General features: G+C 46.0%; 1 protein-coding gene across 2 annotated transcripts in view; it reads left to right on the plus strand.

The window, feature by feature from the left end:
* MCC (MCC regulator of WNT signaling pathway) overlaps positions 1-21,400 on the plus strand; it is a 407,995-nt gene that overhangs the window by 314,254 nt on the left and 72,341 nt on the right. For both annotated transcript variants that reach the window (XM_036886983.2, XM_036886984.2), the window contains 2 exons: positions 924-1,066; positions 10,337-10,479. In XM_036886983.2, the coding sequence (XP_036742878.1) occupies positions 924-1,066; positions 10,337-10,479 (286 nt within the window). The remainder of the gene's footprint in view (positions 1-923; positions 1,067-10,336; positions 10,480-21,400) is intronic.

The raw sequence follows: 21,400 nt of genomic DNA on the forward strand, positions 1-21,400 counted from the left end.
TATGTAAATGAGATTAAATGCACAGTTGACTGGTGGGGGTTAGAGGAGGGGGATGAGAAATGAAAGACGGACAGGTTCCTTAGGGTGTAAATTCTAGCCACAAAAACTGTTTTTATAGCATCTGCTGCCTCAGCCCATCAAATGCCAACAAGGGAAGCTCAGCTTCCTTGTTTCTGCAAAGCAGGCTTCTTGACTTTGTTTATTCATTCCACAACACTGCCTGGTCACCCACAGTGAGCCAGACCGAATGCCAGGTGCCGTGCCTACATCATGCAAATGCCTCATCCCTGCCTTCCCAGAGTTTATAGTCTGTAGGAAAGGATATTGAAAAGTGTCAGGTCTATAGATAACCAGCTAGATAAGAAATGGTGTCATACCACTTAGGATCATTTGGTTGAAAAGTGGCTGAAAGGTAACCCAGCAAATTTCAGCAAAAAGGAATGACTTGGTAAAAGGAAAATGAACAGCTAAGAAGAAACTTGGGAAGGACGCTCTGTCGATGCAGATAGCAAAAACTAAGGCACAGGACCCTCAACCAAGTGAATCGACTTCATGCAACCTTAGGTCCATTCATTCAAGATGCAAATTCCCAAAATATGGTAGCTGATGGAACTAGCTTGGGCCACTTGCCCACTTCTTATCTAGGGAAAAGCAGGAGACTGATAGTGCCCCAAAGATTGTATGCAATGGCAGAGGAATCTTTCCCTAAAGAGAGAATGAATGCTGGAAAGGCCAAGACTCAGATATCCCCTGAGGCATGGTAAAATTTAACTGTCGATGCACCTTCTGGGATTCCAGGCCAATGAGCAAGCATATGTTTACTCAGTGTTGAGGTCATGATGGTTTGAGGCCATAAACTTAGAGCCATTTGCCTACGTGTGCTTCACCTCATTTGCACTCCTGTCTTGTTCTCTTGATCCCAGTGCGAGCAGTCCCACCTCATGAGAGAACATGAGGATGTCCAGGAGCGAACGACGCTGCGGTACGAGGAACGCATCACGGAACTCCACAGCATCATTGCTGAGCTCAACAAGAAGATAGACCGTTTGCAAGGCACCACCATCAGGTAGTGGGCTCCAAAGTCCAGCTTTCTGTCTGCCCTCAGGGCTGTAACTGGGGTCTTGGAGTTGAGGTTGCCCCTAGGAATTATAGTGATGTTTCATTTGTAACTAAGATTTTTACAGTTGATAAGTACTTTCTCTTCACTTTGTTAACAATCTGCTTTCCCTTCCATTATTCTGTTCTAATCTTGATCCTTAGGATAACCCTAGAAGGTAGCAGGGTGGGAGATGTAATCCTCAGTTTATTGGTAAGGTTGTGGAATCAGAAGTTGAGTGAGATGCTTTAACAAGTCCTAAACGGATCCCCCTCTGCCTCAGCGACCAGCAGCCCAACCAGACATTCCGTTCACCAGATCTGCTCTAGATGGGTGCCTCTCCTGGTTTATAAGTAAACATTACATATTTATTTACTTCTAGGTAATCTAATAATAAGTTGATTTACCAACAGTGATGCAGCCTATTCCCAGCTCCTAAGATAGGGCCAAGATTCGATCCATTGTATTAAAATGGAAATCCATTTAAATTAAACCCATTTAATTAAAATTAAAATGGATCCATTGTGAAAAAGCTGGGGCTTGAAAATATTAACTACTTTGACATTACACTTAGAGGATAGAGGTAGTTAGAACCCGTAAGATCTCTGCCCTTAACGTTTTTGGGGTTTTTTTTTTTTTTCTTTCTGTAAAAGTGACCGTTGGGGCTCCTGCCTTCCTTGCTTATCAGTGAGTCAGCCTCTAAGTCTTCTGCACACAGCACTTAGTTGGCGTGTCAGCCCTGCCGTTCAGGGAAGGGGTTTGCTGTTGTGATTTACTGATGAGCATGGGCACTCTCATCTTCCTGCCTCTGCTCAGAAACGGCCCTGGGGAAAGCACAGGGCACCTACCTTTATGGAGAAAGGCTGCTTATTCACCGAACGTTTGCACAAGCCACAGTTAAAGCAGCTCTTGTGGTAGCTCCTTTAAACTCTCCGTCTGAGAAGTCCTGGGGTGGAAAAAACTTTGATGCATTTGTTCCAACTCTGAGAGTCTCGGGGATGACAGGGTAGCTTGACGAGAGTGCTGATGGGCCTGTTTTCTGGGCAAAGTTGGATAAAAATGTGCACCGAACTGGAGCCGCACACTACGTTTTACATGCCAATTTAAAACCTCAGGCTATTAAATTGTATCCTGGTCTTCAGGATGATTGTAGGTTAGCAAGGCATGAGCAGAGGATTTTCAGAAAGAAATGATTAGAGCAGATTTAAAGGAGGCCAACCGAGTACACTGGCCAATTTGTAATTTCCATTAAAACATGTTGCACTTTTAGCACTTGTGAAGGTGAAGGCAAATGGGCTCAGTGAGTTGTGAGAAAAAAAAAATGCATCACAAGTCACCTGGAAAACTCAATTTCAGGATGTTTAAATTAAATATAATGGCCAAGCTGCTGCTTGTTTAAAATGCAGTGAGCTGCTTGACCATACAGGTTTATCAGGGCCTTTTATTTAAAGGGAGATTGCACCGTACACATGTCACATTCACTTCTGCCAGTTTTTCTTTCTGTAAATGAGCTGGCCCCTCCTTGAGGTGACTCCCTGCCAGGCTAGAAGACATGAAGCTATGTGGGCCAGTAAGACTCGGCTCTTCTTGTCCACTGAGGCCCAGTGGTGAAGGCCTCTCCCAGCCACTGGCCCTGCAGGCCCTGAGCTGCTGTGATAGATCTGGTGCAGGATGAGCCAGACGCCTCGGAGCAACTCTAACTGCCCCAGCATTTCCAGGCTCTAGAGAATGACTGTCACACTATTCAGGTACAGTGCTCGTACTGTACAGACTTCCTTACCTCTTCAATGTGGACCTGAGTTAGGAATTTCTTAGAAAAGCTGAGAAATTGTTAAGAAGGGAATAGTTTATATTGTTATGGTATATCCACACTTAAGCAATACTGAATCGATGAAGACAAGAAAATGACAATTTCCTATTTCTCATTTATTTCTCAGATCACAATCAGAGAACCAGGGCCCTTCTGTGGCTGCCCTAGAAGGCTCCCTCGTTGCTTATAGCCACAGGGCTAGTGTAGCCAAGAATCAGACACAACAGGTTGCTGAATTCCCGTGTAAGATGAATTTGCAGCCACATCAGATCTCTTAGGTAGAGATTAAGCTTTGATGGGAAAAGATGAAATGCTGAAATTTTGAATGGAGATACTTGGGTAGCTTTAAATGAATCAAAATACCCAGAGCCTACAAACCCCACTGAGCTTTCTGCAGAGGCAGCTCCCCTCCCTCCTGATAAAGCTAGCCCTACTTTGCTTGGACGCTTGGTAGTGATCTGATCCCAGGCAGGCGCTGCTGGGTACATACACCTAGGGCTAGGCCCCTCAGGAATGAAGATTTCAGATCACTTCACTAGGTAAAGAACTCTAACCACGTGAGAGACTGGTCAAACACGAAGGAAATAAGAATTCTCTAGTAAAGAACGAAGTATAAATATCAACAATAGCCTCATGACCAGTTGTGAAAATGATGGCTAAGCTGTTTATGCATATTTTCTTGCTAGTTTATGTATGTGTACAATTTCCTTTTTATCCACTTATTTTATCCTGTTATATAAGGTGAGTTGGTATTGGTGAAATTTACCTAATTGTTAGGTTACACGATAATGAGATGGATTTGCCATTGAACTAGAAGAGGAGTGATCCCCTAACAGTGGATACAATGCCTGATGGGACTTTGGGTGAGAAGGGGAACCCATTTATATTGGAATGAGGACGGATATAAAAGCTTGGTGTCATTGCTACTGCAGTTTGGGAATTTCTGTGGAAGAGGATGTGTATGGTTGTCTAGTAGCCAAAGTGGGTGGACTACAGCATGTGTTATTAGGTACCCAGCATTCCCTACCCCTTTCTTTCTTCTCTCCCCAAGATCAAAGAGGCCAGACCCTGGAGTCTACCCCCAGACTACCATTAACAGCTGGGTTCTGGATAAGTTTTAGTTCTGCCAATGAGACATGGGTTTGCAGGCAGATGGGAGGTGGGAACTGTTGTTCTCAGGCCGTGATGGTGGCAGCTGACGTGCAGGCTTTGGTGGGCATGAGGTCCTACACAGACTGGCCTCTGCTGGGGCTGCAGATGTGAAGGCAGCAGCAGTTCCCTGATCTCTGAGGGGCCCACAGCTGTGATGGCAAATCTGACAGCTCTTGGTGGCCTCCACCCACTCCTCTTCTCCAGTCCTGCCAAGTTTTGTAAGCACAAAGCTCCCTAAATTAAATCCTGTCCATTTGAAACATCCAGTGTAGTTTGTTTTCCTAATTGAACCTAATGCATCCTAATCCTATCTTCTAGGACTAAACTGAATATTCTACATATATAGCCTTTAGAAATTTTTATTCATGAGTATTTGAAACATCCTGGATCATATAGCACATACTGTTTTGTAATATGTGCTTTTTCATTTAACTGTATATTATGAGTGGCTTTTTTAAATGTGTATCTGACTTGGGGAGATTATATAATATGATGAGGAAAATGGAAAAATACATCAGTAGCTCATTTTGGATCTGGGGGAAGAAAAAAGATGCCTAAGCAAATTAAACATGAGACCTTTGTTTCCCAAGGCAATTATTTTCTTTTCCCAAAAGCTACTCTCATAACAGCAAACTTTCCCTGCCAACTCTCATGAGTAGACCATATTTTCTGCTCCATTTCCTGTTTGCTTGCTAGCCCACTGCTGTCTGGCTTCTGACCCCAGCAGCTTGCCGAAACTCCTTTTGCTGTGGACTGAATTGTGCCCCCTACCACCAAATTCATATGCTGAAGCCCTGACCCTCAGTGTGATGGTATTTGGAGATGGGGCCTTCGGGAGGCGACTCTGTTTAGTTGAGATCAGGAAGGTGGGGGCCATGTGCTGGGGTGAGCAAGTGTCCTTAGAAGAGGAGACGCCAGAGAACTTGCTCCTGTCTCCCCCTGCCCGGTGGGGGCACAGCGAGAAGGCGGCGGACTGCCAGCCGGGAGGAAAGCCTTTCCAGCATCTTGATTTTGACCAAACTCTAGAACTATGAGAAAATAAATTCCTGTTATCTAAGCTAGCCAGTCTGTGATACTTTGTCACAGCAGCCTGAACTAAGTAAGACACTTTTTTGAAAATCACCAATATTTCTTAACAGAAAAACCTATGACCTTCCCTTGCTTCTGGTCCTTCCTATAGCATTTTGACCCTGAGTCGTCCTTCCTTCCTGGTCTGCTCTCCCCAGACCTCTAGGACCGGGTAGGTGCTAGCTCTTCCTTCTGTCCTCGCCTGGGCTCTTACCCTGGGTGCTCTCCCCAACACCTTTCTCCTTGAATGGCTGCAGCCCTAAAGCACCCGTCTTACCTGCATCTCTGCATTGGCAGTTAACTCTTCTGCTTTCTTGTCTGAAAAATGCTCCTTATTTGGTGACTGAGATAACGTTCCGGAGTCTCCATCTACTGTCTCGTGATCACCGAGACCTCATGCCTGCGCCAGGAGCTTGGCCTTTCTCCTGAGCTTTTGGCCCATGCTTCGCCATGCACACTGCATGTGTCTGTCTATCTTCATGTGGTTGCATCTCAAATACAGCATAATCAAAACGTCGTTACCTCCCAGCAAAACATGTTTTGATTAATATCTGGCCTAAGAAGTAAAATGTAATGAATGATATAAAAGATAAAACCCAGAAAGGTAACTTTCTCTTTCCCTGTCTTCCTATGCAGTGTGTATTAAAAACCCTTGTTTACTATTTAGAAGGTCTTGAATATGGACCCTCTGTAAGATCCTGTTAAAACTCGTACTTGCTGATGACAATGATGGATTATTATATACATACAAGAGCATTTCAAAATCTCATTTGTTCATTTATTCACCAAAAAATTCCTAGATTAATCTGATCTTCTGTTGTGCTCTCTGGAAAAATAAGAGAAAGAATTACAGTAAGAATCAGGACTTGACTCATCACTTATTTTCTGCTATAGATCCTCTAAGAACTTGTATCTACAAAAATCTTTGTTTTTTAAAAGAATGTTGTCCATTTTAGGTCAAGTCTGCCTTTAATTGTAAGAAAAACAGACTGGTTCAACTAAAAACCCCAGGTCAAGTAGACTGGGTTTGCTGGATATCATTGACTGACAGTTGCCACGTAGGCAGATGCCCATCTGGGTCTTGTTCACAAATCACTCCAATCCAGTGACAAGGCAGAAAGTGCACCCCAATAAAATAAAATAGGGGATTGCTAATGAAGTAATATTTTTGTCAAATGCTGCTGCTTGAGGTCTGGAAGCATGATGAGAATGATACTTTCACAAACTTTTCCCTTTCCTGATTAGGAAATGTCCCACCATAAGGAGGGACAGTGACCAGGGTCTGTGTGTGCTCTCCCTGCAGGGACCAGAGCACAGATGACCTTCCACGCTGCTCTCCTGCTTATTCCATTTCTAATCAGGAAATCTATTCATTCATCTAATAATGAAAAGGTATCTTTAAAAACACACAACAAAAAAAATCTTTTCCTTAGGCCACCACACCAGCTGTTTGGCTGGTACTAAGTCTAGGAATTAGGCTGTGCTGCTGGCTAGTTGCAGAATCTTGGGTTAGTCACTTGGCCTCTTGAAGCTTCAGCTGTCTGATTTGTAAAATAAAGGTATTGATTCTGGCTTACATGGTCCCTAAGATCCCTTCCCGTCTGACCGTCTGTCCCTCTTCCAGCACTGCTAGTCACACAGGTGAGTGTACAGTCTAAAGCCTGCCTCCTTGGGAGCAATTTGGCTTGCTTTTGTTGTTTAAGCTGGTAGCAAGCATTAATCATTGCAGCTCTAAATAGAGCAACTGGAAGCACTTCACAAATGCTTCTCAGTGAAAGAAATAATGTACATTTAGAATCCTGTGAGATGATCCTTTATGTTCCAAGGAAAAACTCCTGAGAACTTCATAATTCCATAATTATGGAACTACCAATAGCATATAATTATCAACACTTGTCAGCATATCAGAGCTTCTGGCAGTTTTTTTGGCTTAAAATAAGTCACTTCTTGGATCTTGAATGTCGTCTTTTTCACCACCAGCATTAGCTGTTGATGTTCTTTGAGGAGGCATTTTGCCCCCATAGAAATCAGTTATCACTTGCCAAAAGTTACTCTGTACAGAACAAAAGGAAGCAGACAACGAAGTCGCTGTGAGGTGCTGATGCTGTGCCCGTAGCTAGCCTCCTTTACAGCTGGTGTCCCCCTGCGCGGGGTAGTAGCCTTCAATCCACACTTCCGATTTTCGCCTTTGTTAAACTGCCATGGACCAGCGGACTGTTTTTGGCTCCTTGTTCCTTTGCTCTCAATGGACCAGTGCTCCTGAAGAATGTAGTAGGGAGAGAAACCTCCCACACGTCAGTCCTCCCCATGTGCTGCAATCCCAAATCGACAACTTACAAGGGGCCCTGAGAGAATTAGCTTTTGTCATTTCCTGGTCCCAGGTTCTAGCCTCCTTTCAGTATTGACACCCATCATGATGTACAGGAGATGATAAAATATGCAACTCCATGATTTTTTACCAAAGTCAGTGGGAGAAACAGGGTTGCACAAACTTCCTAATATTTAAGGTCAGTTTAACCTTTTTAAACTTCATTCTTTGTGGCACAAAGCCCTGTCTGATCTTCTCTCAAGGTTGCTTTCCACCTCCAGTTACTATTTACTTTGCTTGTGCATGTTGTTTTGCATCAGGATACTCATCATGATCACCATAAGGAGGGACAGTGACCAGGGTCTGTGTGTGCTCTCCCTGCAGGGACCAGAGCACAGATGACCTTCCACGCTGCTCTCCTGCTTATTCCATCTGCTTCCATGGAAGATCTTGGCAACCTGCACTCCTTCCCCTGAATTCCTAGACTTTTTATCTTATTCCTACACATTTTATCTTATTTCTCCCATCTAACCCTGATGATCTGCCTCCTTCAGTACAATCAGTTTTCCTTCTGATCAAGCTTGCCTGCTCAACCAGTGGCCCAAGTGCCCCTCTGGCCTCGTGTTTCCATCCTGCACCCCATTTTGGTTTCAGCTATGCTCACCACTGATTCCTCTCCAAGCTCCACACGTTCATGTTCACAGTCAAAGGCTTTTCTGAGCCTTTGCATGTGCCCTTCCACTCCTATTGCCTATTTAAAATCTACTTGGCTGGAGACATATTTTGAGTGCTGCCCCATCCAGGAAGTCTCCCTGGTCGCCACCCACCTGCAGCCCCAGAGGCTCCTCCTGGGTCCGCCCGCCCACAGCATCCTTCTTAGGTGAGAACGAGGTGTGACCGGATTTCACTCCCGGAAGACAGCCTCCCTCAGGTCTTTGCTTTCCTGTCCTTGTTTTGGTGCTTGGATACACTGAATGAGGATCCTGAGTTTGTGCATCATGACACTGAAAGCCTTCCGCGGAGGATGGCATTTCTAGTATGGCACGGTTCTCCCTCTGGCCGTGCTCTGACCCCAGTAAGGAAGGTCTCCCACAGTCAGCAGCTCCTGCTCACCCATTCCCTGTTCACTCCTTTATAAAGTTGGTCCTGATAATTCTGAGAAGTAATTCCTTATGAAGCAGGCAATTTGGCAGGCTCAGGACGTTTTGGAATCTTCCAAGCCAGGGTTTAAGGTGGCTATTGAAGATTTTGCAAATGCCATTTCTACCAGAGATACAGCAGCTGCATTTATCTGCCTTTCTTGGCTGTGAAACAGTCTCAGCCACGTTGAAGCTGATTACATTGGCCATGCAACAAAGGTAATTTATTCATCAAACACAAAACCTCCTGTTAACTAAAATCAGAATTTTAAGTGCTGATTGAAAGGAGAGCTAATATGTCAGGGCACAATTACCCTCTAGACCAAAAAGATGACTCTTAAGAATGCTTTTTAATTGTTTTCTTTCCTGAACCTAATTTATTACTGGCTTCACAGATGTCTAATAATTAACTTATTCGTAGAACATTAACCTATATTTTTTGCCTTCACCACTCCCATTCTAGTTCATATTTTGCATGTCTGGGGGCCTTATATCTATTCGAAGTCTTTCCAGATTTCTGGATGGCTTTTATTAAAAGTACCATAGAAAGCTGGGACTCAGCTGAATCCTTTCTGTGGGAGGATGTTGATTTCTTGAGAGAGCCAGGAACTCTGGGGAGCACTTCACAGTTCTCTAATTCATAGGTGTGTCTCCCCAGCTTAAAATGGCAGTTGCCTCTCCCACAAGTTCCATGACCACCCTTCCCCCTCTTTGTCTACCCCAAAACCAAGACTATAGACTTTCTTCCCCCTGGTTGGTGGTGGCCGACTGAGGGGATGGATTTCTTCTCTTCCTATCTTTCCTCATGGACACCCTCCCCTGCAGCCGAGCGGATACGTGTGTGCTTTCCAACCTCATAACTAAGTCCCCTCACATTTTTGTCTTCTGGCTCACTGGCAAAAGAAATGCTTCAGAGAGGGTCAGTTTTGCACTCCCCATGCCTGGGGCATAGGGAAGGGAGTATGTGTGTGCTTAGAAATACACACTACAACCCTCGGTTTCTGAACTTGCTCATAGCTAATTCAGAGACCAGAGGTTGCGGGATCCAAGAAGGGGTGGTGGGCTTGTGCAGGGAAACATGGCTGCACAGAAATGTAGTCTTCCTGTCAGCAGGTGCAGCCTGAAGGAGGCAGACCAGTGAGTGGCCTCCTCACACACCCTGCTTCCCATCTTCTCTTCACCCCTCACCTCACCTTCTGCTTAGCCCCTAACTCCACTTGCTTTCTTTAGGGAAAACAGTAGGCATGTTGATCCCTTCACCCCTCAAAGCAACCATTGTGATCTGCAGGGATGAGGTGCCGGTTTTGGGGTAGCCCCAGCCCCAGTGCCTCCTTGTGTCCTCTTCCACAAAGAAAGCCCAGCAGGGGGACCCTTCCGATGAAGGGAGATGCCATCCCTGTGCACCAGGTTCCTGATGGTTGTGCTCATGTACCCTCAGCCTGGTGGTCTTAGTTCTTTATTACCTCAGAATTTGAGGAGATGAAGAAATCTAATTTCTTCAGGAACTCTTTGAAGGGGAAAAGTTTCTACTAGGCTGATAGACCAGTCTTGCTCAGTATGGGTATGTACATGGGCACAGAAGCAGCCTTTTAGCTGCACGCAGTGACAGTAGGTATGACCACGTGGTCTGGGAGGAATCCTGGTCCACGGAGGGGAGGATCTGTTTTCTCTGTGGAAGTCTTTTCCTTGCTTTTAAAAGACATATTCTCCAGGGATTTGTCTTTCGTCTCTCCCAGTGGTGGCTGAGTCTCCTTTCTTCTCAGGGAGGAAGATGAGTACTCAGAACTGCGCTCAGAGCTCAGCCAGAGTCAGCACGAGGTTAACGAGGACTCTCGAAGCCTGGACCAGGACCAGACCTCTGTCTCCATCCCTGAAAACCAGTCCACCATGGTCACTGCCGACATGGGTGAGTCTGCCTGCCATTACCACAAAGCCTGGGTCTGGTTCCTGGATTCTAATAGGAATTTTAGAAACATGAGGCAGCCTGAATTTAAATTTAATTAGTCAAGGAGTTTGGTGGGCAGATGGAGCACATCCATTTCAGTCCCTTATGTACTACTTTGTTGGAACCAGAGGGTCGAGTTAGCTTTCTGCCCTGATGTTTGTGATTCCAACATATGTCACCCCTGTTTGAAAATTCTGGAAGTCGGGAACCAGCTAGAAAGGCTATTATAGCATTCTAAGTTATAGTAAAATCTGAACTGTGATGGCAGGAATGGGAAGGATGGAGTGGGTGGTGACACATTGCAGTAGGAGAACCAATGGGTTTGAGCAACTGTTGCATAAGGAGGAATCCAAAATGACTCTAATATGCTGTTCCTATTCCCTATTAAGGAAATTTGGTTGACAAATGAGTTGGGAAATAGATATATTATGTTTGAGGTTGTGGGGAAATGTCCATGTGGAAATACCTGCTTGGTATGGTGCGTTTTAAACTGCAGGTCAACCTATTAATGAATATTGGAATTATATGAAAAATAAAATACTTTTTAATGAAATAAAATAGGAAAAAAAATAGAATGACAGTATTTCACGAAGCTTATTTGTTAGGGGTGTCTGTGTGCAGTAAGTTGCCAAATGAAATGTTCCAACTATGGGTTGCAGTCAAAATGTTGCAAAGCCACTGATCTACTTGGAGACGCTTAACTGGATCTTTGAAGAGACTGGGGTTGAGGATAAGGCTTTGAAGTCGTGAGGCAGGAAGATCCCTGTGGTTGAAAGGGTGTGGGGTCAGAAGAGGGAGGAGCAGCGTGCCTTAGGGAGTGTTCACATGCAGAGGAGAGATGGAAGAAGGACCAGGATGAGGAGGAGTTGAAGTGTGAGTGCAGCTTTCATAGCACTTAAAGTTTCACTGGTGAGAGAGACTGTAATCAAATATTACACACTTACATTTAATTATAAATCTATGTAGGTCTTATAACATTAAATGACATAGTACCATGAGAGTGTATCAAGGGAATCTGATTCAGTTTACAATTCCAGGATAGCTTCGTCTAGAAGTGATGTTTGAACTGAGGAATTAACTAGGTAAAGAAGGTGGGATTTGAGGGGAGGTGGGCAGATGCATTCCAGGAGGTGAAAAAGTCATGTGTTTGGAAGGCACAGAGCTGTGGGATGGAGGCTGGAGAGGTGGGCAGGAGCTAGGTGACACAAGATCTTGGGGACTGTGTTAGAGAGTCTGATCTTTGTTCAAAGATTCACAAGAAACCAGTGAAGGATCTTAATAGTGAGGGAAGGGGATGAGTTCAAATTTATGCTATGAATCAATCACTATGTAGTGAAGAGAAAGCATCAGTGGATCAGAAGTGAGTGGGGAGACCAGCTAGGAAAGCGTTGCAGAAGTCTAGGTGGGCAAAGCTATTGCTCGGATTAGGATGGTGGCAATTGAGATGTAGAAAAGGTATAAATTTGCCAAGATCTGCTGAAGGATTGGAAACACAGGTTAAAGAAGAAGGTACATGTGCAGAGATGTCCCAAAAATGTCTGTATCGCACAATGGCCTGCTTGGGGGCCAGTCGCCAATATGAGAGCATAAGAAAAAGAGTTAGGTCATTTTGCTTTGTTTTGTTTTGCAGGGTGAAGATTGTGTGTTTTGTTTGGGCATAAATTTGAGGTATCTTGAGACATCTGGGTGGAGATGCACCAGAAGGTGATAGGTATACCTTAAGAAGTCAAAGAAGTGTGGGCTGGAGAAAAGCAGGACACATCAGGTTATTAGCAGACAGTTACTGAAGCAGTGCAAGTCCATGTGAAGGTGAGAAATACAGAGCCGTGGCCCAAGCCTTGGGGCTGCCAGCTGAGGAGACCTGGCAGGTCATTCCAGTCCCGGTTAAGTGCAGTTCCTCAGAAGGCATCTCCTGGGCACCGGTCTGTACGAGTCCCTGTGCTGACTCAGTCGCTACCCCATTTATTTCCTTCTCATATAACACTGACATATGAAATGATGTATGTGTATTTCTTTGCTTGACTGACTCTCCCACTAAACTCTGTGGGCAGAGCATGTTTGTTTTATCTACTAATGCATCTCCAGAGCCCACCACGGAGTGCACACAGTGTGTGACGGAGACGCTTGTTGAAATGAACAAGTGAAGCAATCTGCCGATCCATCAACCAGTCGGTCAGCCAAAACTGTAGGAAGGGAACGAGGCGGGTGGTGTCTGGGAAGCCAGGGGGCAGAGAAGGCTCTGATGAGGAAGAAGAGATCAGCAGGATGGATTGCTGCTGCCGCCAGTTGGATGCATTTAGCTTCATCAAAGTCAGTAAGAGCTGAACGGCAGTGAACTGAGGGGTGAGGATGCCTCTTAGGGTCTCAGTGCCTTGGCTCTGAGACTGACCTGAACCCAGACCCTGGGTGGGAACTCAAGTTACCGGGCGGCCCCTGCTACCAGCCCAGCCATGGGCCCATGTCCCACATGCTGAGTCAGACTTCATCATGTCTGACTCCTGGGGCTGCAAGCTGCTGGCCGGGGGGCGAGCAGCCAGGAAGTTCCCAGCCGCGGCAAAGAGGTATTACTCCGCTGACCCCAGTTCATTTCTCTGAAGTTTCCTTTTATGAAATTTAATACTCCAGCAAAGCTCCTTAATCAAATAAGGTTGGAAATGGAGGGACAGACCTTCCGAAGTGGGGCGGCCATCTTTACTGCGAGTTTCCCCAGGGCTCATTCCGGGAGACTGTGTCTACAGCCCAGGCTCCCTGCCTGCCGCCGGGGCCCACCTGTCTGCGCTGTGAGCGGGATTCATTTTCCCAAATCATTAATCTCAAATCATTTCATCCCGTCCCTTCCCTCATTAAAAGTATATGTTCACTATAACCAGCGGTAGTATCTTTTCCAATAAGACTGAGCTGGAGGGAAAGGACCCCTACCACCCAATGCCCATACATGCTCTCACGTAGTGTCTCCATCATTTGTCCTCTGGCACTTGCTCTGCCTGGTATGTTTGTGTTTGCATTCCTTTCATTACATAGTCCCAGGCTTTACACATGTGGGCTCCACATGAGCAGAGTTGTCGGCTGTCCTGTCTGCAGTGTGACACTGCTAGCACGCAGCAAGCACCCAAATATTTGCATTGCAGAGAATGCCATCTCAGAGCTCACAGTCCTTTGGACAGTGCACATGAGTAAACAGGCAGTGACGCCTAGTGGGTAAGGACCACAATAGGAGGTGTGCAGGGGCCCTAGTGACCATCAGCTGGGAGCATCAGAGAATCCATCCCAGAGGTCACCTGTAAGCAGAAAGCTGGGGGACAGGTGGGAGCAATGCAGGGAGCGGGGCAGGAGGAGAGTGCTGTGAGCACGGGGCCGCACCTGCCAGGTCCCTGACAAGGGCCGACAGGGACAGCAAGGAGGAGCTCATTAAGGCTACAACAGAGTGGTGACCCTGTGTGCGTGCCGCAGAACTGGATGTCTGCCTCTTATTCCTTTGCCATTTTCCAATTAAATTGCTTCAACAGGGGAAAAAGCTTCCGTATATAAACACCATTATAGAAAATCATTAAAAGCAGCCATTTCATTATGGTTGCTGTATTTACAAACCTGCATTAACAACCTGAAGGCTTTCTTGGACTGGATTTTATATGCTGCAGTGTATTTGCTGATCTTCATTTAAGATAGCAGGACTTAGTCCATCCCATTCCCTTTATCAAAAAGCACTTTTCTTTGTTTTCAAACCCCACCCATCAGAGTCAGGCTGCCCCTTTAGTGAGTTGACTCCTGAGCACTGTCCTCAGGACCTAGAGGAGTAAACCAGCAGTTTAGAAAGTGCTTTGACTTGCCTGAGCAGTCTTACAAAGAAGGGTCCCTGTGGTGTCACACTGCATCTTAAACTGCGTTACCTCTGTCAAGGTAAGCCTGGCCACGTAATTGTTTGAAAAATCAAAGTAATTAAATGGACAAAGATAAGGTAGGAATCATGGTTTGAGATTTTTATTTTGTCAACTTGGCAGAGTTCTAGCTGAGAGAGAGAGAGGCTGGACATAATAGCCAACATGCTTTGCTCACTCACTTTGTGTTGAGCATTTACATGCATCCACATGCTGAATCCTCAGCCTTGACGGAGGCCCTATGAATCTCCTCATATGTAAACCTGGAATAGCAGAGTGCGGAGAGGGCAAGCCGCCTGTCTGGGCCACATGGCCAAGCAGTCGTCTTGCTGTTGCCCCTGGTGTTTCTGTAGATGGCTCTGCTTTTCCCTGCTTTTCCCTGCCTCTGCTGAACAGTGAAACATGCCTGTGGTTGGTGCGCTAGGCTTTGTGCAACCTTTGGGGTCTGTAGTGCTGACAGGGGAATTGAAGGAGCAGCTGTGTGATCACGGCACCTGGTTTCATAGCAGAGCGTTTGCTGTGGATGGCGATTTTGCAGAGTTCCGTCACAGGAACCACACTGAGGCCAGAATGATTCTGGGTGTGGCAATAGCGCAGAGCACAGATGTGTGCCGTGGCCCATTGCATCGTGTTAGTGTGGGTGGTGTACCCTCTGGCAGGCTGTTTTCCTAACTCTGTTCATGGAATAGCAAAGCTTGTCTGTAGCAGTTGTTTACAAAATAAACAAAATCCTAATCCAGTGGACCTTTGCACAGCCTGTGATGGGTTCTGCACCCATATTTTGAGATCTCCTCTATTTTTAGGTGAGGAATTCTAGTTTTCTGGAATTTAGATGTTAAGCTGTTAGACCCTTAGGGATGAAAGGAAGCATATGACACCTTGCTTGCTGGTGTGATCATTTAGTTAGATATTTCCTCCGTATGAGTAGTTTTTGGAGGACAACCAAGGAAGAATTTACACATGAAACCTGGCTCTTTGGCATGGCTGTGACTGTGAAATATGTTGAACGTTAAAGCCAGATTTTCCTGGCTTAATGGCCAATGAGGCCTAATGGCTTCAGGAAAAATGTTCCAAAGTGTCAAGCACCCTATAGGGGAGAAGAGGGTGGGGAAGGGCAGGACAGGGCAGTCCCCCCTCCTCTGAAAATGCTTTCTGGCAGTTTAGAGAGAAGTGTTTTTATGAAGGGCAAGTCACTTGCATTAGGAATGAGGAGATGGCTAGGTAACCAGGTGTCCTCAGCAAGGACTTTTTTAAAGAGAATCAGATTATATGTAACCTGATTATAAAACTTTGGGGACTTGGTCCACAGACTGGAAAGGTTAGATGGGACTAGAAACAGCACCCCAGTTGGATAGAACAGGCTGAGCCCTCTGTTGCTTTTTTCTTTTTTCTTCCCTCTTCTCTTTGCTTTAATTGGGCAACTTAGTATCTCCCAAGAGGTTCATGATTTTGGTCATTGCTGAGAACCAAACCTGGAGAAGACTTCCAAGTTTCAACCACTGACTCAGCGGAGGGCCCTCTGGAGTGGTGGTGTGCCTCATCCAGGGACCTGAGCCTGGACAGTAAGGCCCGTCTGCAAGTGCCAGCAGGGCCTGGGAGGGGCCACCTAATAGCATTCCAGAACCCGAGGGCCAAGGAACCAAGCCCAAGGACAGGAAAGGCCATTGCTCCACTTCAGTCTGTGTTACTTTGGAATATTTCCCTCCAACTCTCCCAGTGAGTCATTTTTCAGCCTCCAAAGAGACTTGGGGCATACAATGAAAATGGCCAGGCATCGATCTGCCACATTTGTTCAAAATGAGGTCTCATAATTTTTGCAATTCATGAACTGCTATTCTAATATCAGCAGTCTTGATTGTCTAAGCAGACCGTGTCTCTTTGGGTTGGGCCATTTTCTGGTTGTTTAAAACTCATGATTTATCTTTCCTTAAAAATCAGTATTATAAAGAGTGCTAGCTCTCAAAAGCAGCCTCTGAAAGTGTATTTAATCTGTAATGGAAATAAAGGGTGGAACCTCACTAGTGTTACTGCAGGCCCATCATTGCGAACGTTGTTCCTGGGACAGAAAGTTCTGCAGACCACATTCGGGTCCCTCCTCCTGGTGGCTCTGGAAGTTCTCCTGTCCCTGCCACAGTGAGAGCCACAGTGGCTGGGACTGGGGCTGATGGCTCCCTGTGCTGGCACTGTTCGCTCTTGAGGGCTAGCACAGCTTTGGACCAGAGGTTAGTGAGCCTGGGGGAACGTGGTCAGAGGTGGTGTTTTAGAGAAACGTACTGTGTCAAAACTGGGAAGTGACAACAGCGAAGTGAAACAAATCTCAGGCTATTGCAATTTGGCTGAAATAGAAGTCCTGTAGATGCAACCTTGCTTTCTTTGGAAGAAGAGACACCGAAGAGGCTCTTTCCTCCTGGCGAAGTCAGGACCCAGGAGGGGTGACAGCTGGTAGCTGGGAATTCTTGGCACTCCCGCCTGACTCCTGCCTGTGTTCTCAGGGGATAATTTGGGGGAGGCAGGGACCCTTTCAGGGGTGCATGCCCAGTGTCTCAGCTGCATTGAGAAACTGATTGCCATGGTGGTCCCCGCATTACATCCAGACTTCAGCATATCTGTGCAGTGGTAGACGTTCTTGCTTTAAACATTGAGGTATTTGTTTTCAGCTTTTTATTTTGAAAAACTTCAATCTCACATAAAAGGTAAAGTGAATCCCTGTAAGCCCTTTGCCTGGATTCACTAGCTGTTAACCTTTTGCCACATTTGAGTTTGCATACCTGCAGGAATTTTTTTTCTGAGCCATTTGAAACTAAGTTGCAGACATCTGAATGCTTCATTCTAAATTGAGCAGCATAAACCTCTTAGGAGCAGAGACTTCTCTTTTATAACCACAGTACCTTTATCATACTGGAGAATCTTAACCTAGATAGAACATTATATGTAGTCCTTACTCAAATTCCCCAAATGTCCCATTAATGTCTTTAGTTGCTTTTGTTTAATCCAAGTTGCTATCAAGGCTCACACATCATATTTACATATTCACACGTCTCTTTACCCTCCTTTAATCTAGAGCAGGTCCCCCACCTTTCTTGTCTTTATGACATTGACAATTTTAAAGAGGCCAGGTTAGTAGTGTCATAGAAAGTTCCTCGATCTGGATAAATAATTTTTAATAATTAATGTTAATAATAATAAATCTTACTAGATTTGAGGTTAACAGTTTTTGCAAGAATATACATGGGTGGTGATGTGTCCTCACTGCTGTGCAGGAGGTCCGTAATATCAGTTTGTCCACTGTTGGTGATGCTGGGTGTTTGTGAAGTGTACCAGCACCGTTCTTCTAATCTCCTGCCTTCCGGAGACACAGACCCTGGGGCCGGTCCCAGGGTGTGACTTGTGCAGGTACTCTCTCACTCCTTTCCTCTCAGACTGTCATCTTCCATGTCTTTGTTCTGGTTTTGTATCTTCCTTGCTGGAGGTAGGGAGCACCTTGGAGAGAGCTGAAGGAAAGCGACAGCCCAGCTGGTCTCAGCCTTACAGCCACTGCAGGCTCTGAATGGTTCCCTCCCTGGGGTATCACCTCCTGCCGCTTAGCAGTACGTCTGGGTTGATGCTGAAAGAACCTGTAGGTCTTTCCTCCATGTGAAGTGCTTTCCAAGGCATGATGTGTGCCCGGGGAAAACAGAGGTGGGGGCCGTGTGTCGTCCTGGGAAGGCCTCGAGGGTTATAGGTATGGGCATGGCCTGGCCTGCCACATCCCCCTTGGGAAAGGCTTTGGGACGGTTCACAGCAGGCCTACAGCTGCTCCTGCTGCTCAGACTGGCTGACACTCACAGTGGCTTCAGTGGGAGTTCCACCTTGGGGGTCCACCTTAACTGAGAGCTTTCTACCTTTTTAGCAGGGGTGGTTTGCCACACGGTAGGTCTAAGATTGATGATACTTGATCAGTGAGCACACTAACAAAAACCTGATGCTTTCAAAAGTTGACTTATGTTTTCCTTTACACATTGAATGCATGCCCAGCACAGCGAGCATCTGAGAATACATGGATGAAGGAGCAATCAGTGCCCCGTGCCCCAGAGGCCGGACTTAGTAGGGTCGACATGTTGATTAATAAGTTATTATGGGGAATGAGAGACCTGAAAGAAGAAAGTAAATATGAGACTAGGTAATCAGGGAAGGCTTCCTGGGAAAAGATTCAAGGCAAAGCTTAAAAAATGGCCATTATGAAGAGGAGAATGAGAGGCTTCCAAACTAGGCAGGTATGTACACTAACTCTGAGGTGAATGCCCCAGGAGAATGTCCTTTTGAAGCAGGGACCATGCTTTGGAGCCGATTCATTCTGGTTCAGGTCCACTGTGCAGACTCAGGTGGACCAGGGGGGTGATTCTAATATCAGCCCATTTAGCTGTATCTTCAGTTGGGTAGGCTTTTACAGGGGTTCAGAAAAACTAGTAGCCTTTAACACCTGATTCAGGAATCAACTCTGGTATAGTTTATTGTGCACAGCTCTGTCGGTAGGCTTAGGTGATCCTCAAGGAAAAAGAGGAGAACCGGCTTTGCCAGCTAGTACAAGCTTAACCAAACAGGGCCATTGGGTGGGCCTCAGTTCATAGCTGTGGATGTCCTCGTGCTGCCTTTCTTGATTCACAGAGTGTCCGGGTCTCCCCTCAGACTGCAGCATAAAAACTTGGGGCTCTGGGTTCTTGCTGGAAAAGCATATCCTGAGCTGTCTTCTCTGGTTTCCATAGAAGTGTAACTGGGGACAGTGACACTGAGAAACGACGGCCCAGCCAGGACTGTGGACCCTCACAGAGGTGGGCAGGGAAAGCAGGCAAGCCGCCCAGGCCGTGCCGAGCTGCACCGGGCCAGCTGCTGGCCGCTGTGCACATTGTTCTCATGTGATGATTGGGGCCCAGCATTACCAGACCTTCTAATTTTACAAGAATGGCCATAATTCTAATGATTTTTAAATGTTGACAATTAATTAAAAAACAATTTTTTTAAAGGCTGTGCCAGATACCAGACCTCACTGTCCAAACAAAACATGTCTTTGGCTGCAGGCGGCTAGTTTGCATCCTCTGGTTGAAGGGAGATGTCCACTCCACTTGCTCTCTGTCCTCTGTTTCATCTTTACAGCCAATTAGACAACTAGAGGGCAGAATGTCAAGATTGTGTGAGCTTGGCCCTTCCCAGAATTCCCTTCCCATTGTACTTTTATGGTCTACAGCCTAATTGTAATTGAAGATTAGTTTAAGAAGAAACCATACGTGCTTAACAAAACAGGGCCGCTGGGTGAATGTCATAGCTGTGGATGTCCCCGTGCCTCCTTTCTGGATTCCCAGAGTACCTGGGTCTCCCCTCTTTTAATCTGCCTGTGTGTGACACTTGCTGAGGAATTGGCAATCCCATTGCTTCACACCACATACGAAGTCCTGTATACCTAAATTCTTTTAGTATCTATTGCTAAAAACACACGTTTCCCTTGTGAAACTGGAATGTTTCTTCCTTCTGACAGGAGATAGTTCAATTTTGCTTTGGCTGCCAGGAAGCTCCAGACTAAAAGAAGGAGTCAGCCCTGGCCGCTGTGCTGCCTCTGCTTGTGTCTTCACCTTTCCCCAGGCTCTGTGTTGTATCATAGTATTTTCCCTGATTTGTGGTTGTTTGCTGTATGTCACCTCAGGTCCTCTTTGGAGAGATGTAAATCACATCTGATAAAAGAGTGTATGTTTGGTAGGAAGGCCTCCTCTCCGTCTCCTGGACATGGAGCTGCACCCTTTCCATTCCTGTGAAAGCATAGCACAGCGTGAGGTGCTGCGGCTCTGCGTCCGCGCCGCCCTCCACCCTGGAGCTCCATAATGAGCACACCAGGCAAGAAGCACATTCAGAGCTGGGAAGCTGACACCACCATTCATTCCAGGGCTCTCTCATCCTCCCAGATGGAACTCTGAATCCGTTAAGCAATATTGCCCCATTCCCCAGCCCCTGGTAACCTCTAGTCTATTTTCTGTCTGTGAATTTGCCTGCTTTAGGTGCCTCATATAAGTGGAATCATACAGTATTTGCCCTCTTATTACTGGCTTATTTCACTTAGCATAAGGTTCTCAAGGTTCATCCATGTTACATCATGTGTCAGAATTTCCTTTTTTAAGGCTGAATAATATTTCACTGGCCACATTTTGTTTATCCATTTGTCAATGGACACTTGGGCTGCTTCCCCCTTTTGGCTAGTGTGAATAACACGGCTGTGAACATGGGTGGACAAGTATCTGTTTGGGTCCAACGTTCAATTCTTTTGAAATTGAATTGAGAAATGGCATTGCTGGATCTTATGGTAGTTCTGCTTTTCATCGTTGAGGAACTCCCTTACTGTTTTGCATAGTGGCTGTGCTATTTTACATTCCCACTGACAGGCCACAAGGGTTATTTTTTGCCCACATCTTGGCCAACCCTTGTTGTTTAGTAGAATCCATCATAATGGGAGCGAAGTGATATCTCATCGTGTGATCTGTAAATGAGGCACCTCTGGCCTGGAACACTTGGTTCCCTGTCTCAGCTTGTCTTGTTCCCCTGGTGCCTTAACTTACACCTCTTGTCTTTTATAGAGACTCCAACCACCTCCCTTTGATGCTGAAGCCCCAGTCTCTGGCAGGGGCCAGACTGTGCAGGGCATTATAGGCTAGGAGAAAGAATTGAGAATTTACTCTAAGTCTACATTTAGAAGAATATGCCACAGACTCTGAAAGGTAGTTCCCCCACATATTGGGCAGCATCGAGCTGGGGGGAGCAGCAGTGAGTGATTGCTGCTGTGTGACAGCTCCTCGGACAGGGGACCCAGAATATCCACCCTTGCCAGCCCGGCCACCTTCTCCTCCTGTGATGGAACGGTGACAAAGGGCAGCCAAGTGTCCCCTGATAATTAGGGGACTCATATAAGACCACAGGGCAGGGCTTGGTGAGTGACAGGCAGGTTCATCATCCAATCCATGTCTTACGCATTTGCCTCTCTAAGACCA

Source organism: Manis pentadactyla, chromosome 2 (assembly GCF_030020395.1).
Source record: "Manis pentadactyla isolate mManPen7 chromosome 2, mManPen7.hap1, whole genome shotgun sequence".
Lineage (NCBI taxonomy): Eukaryota > Metazoa > Chordata > Mammalia > Pholidota > Manidae > Manis > Manis pentadactyla.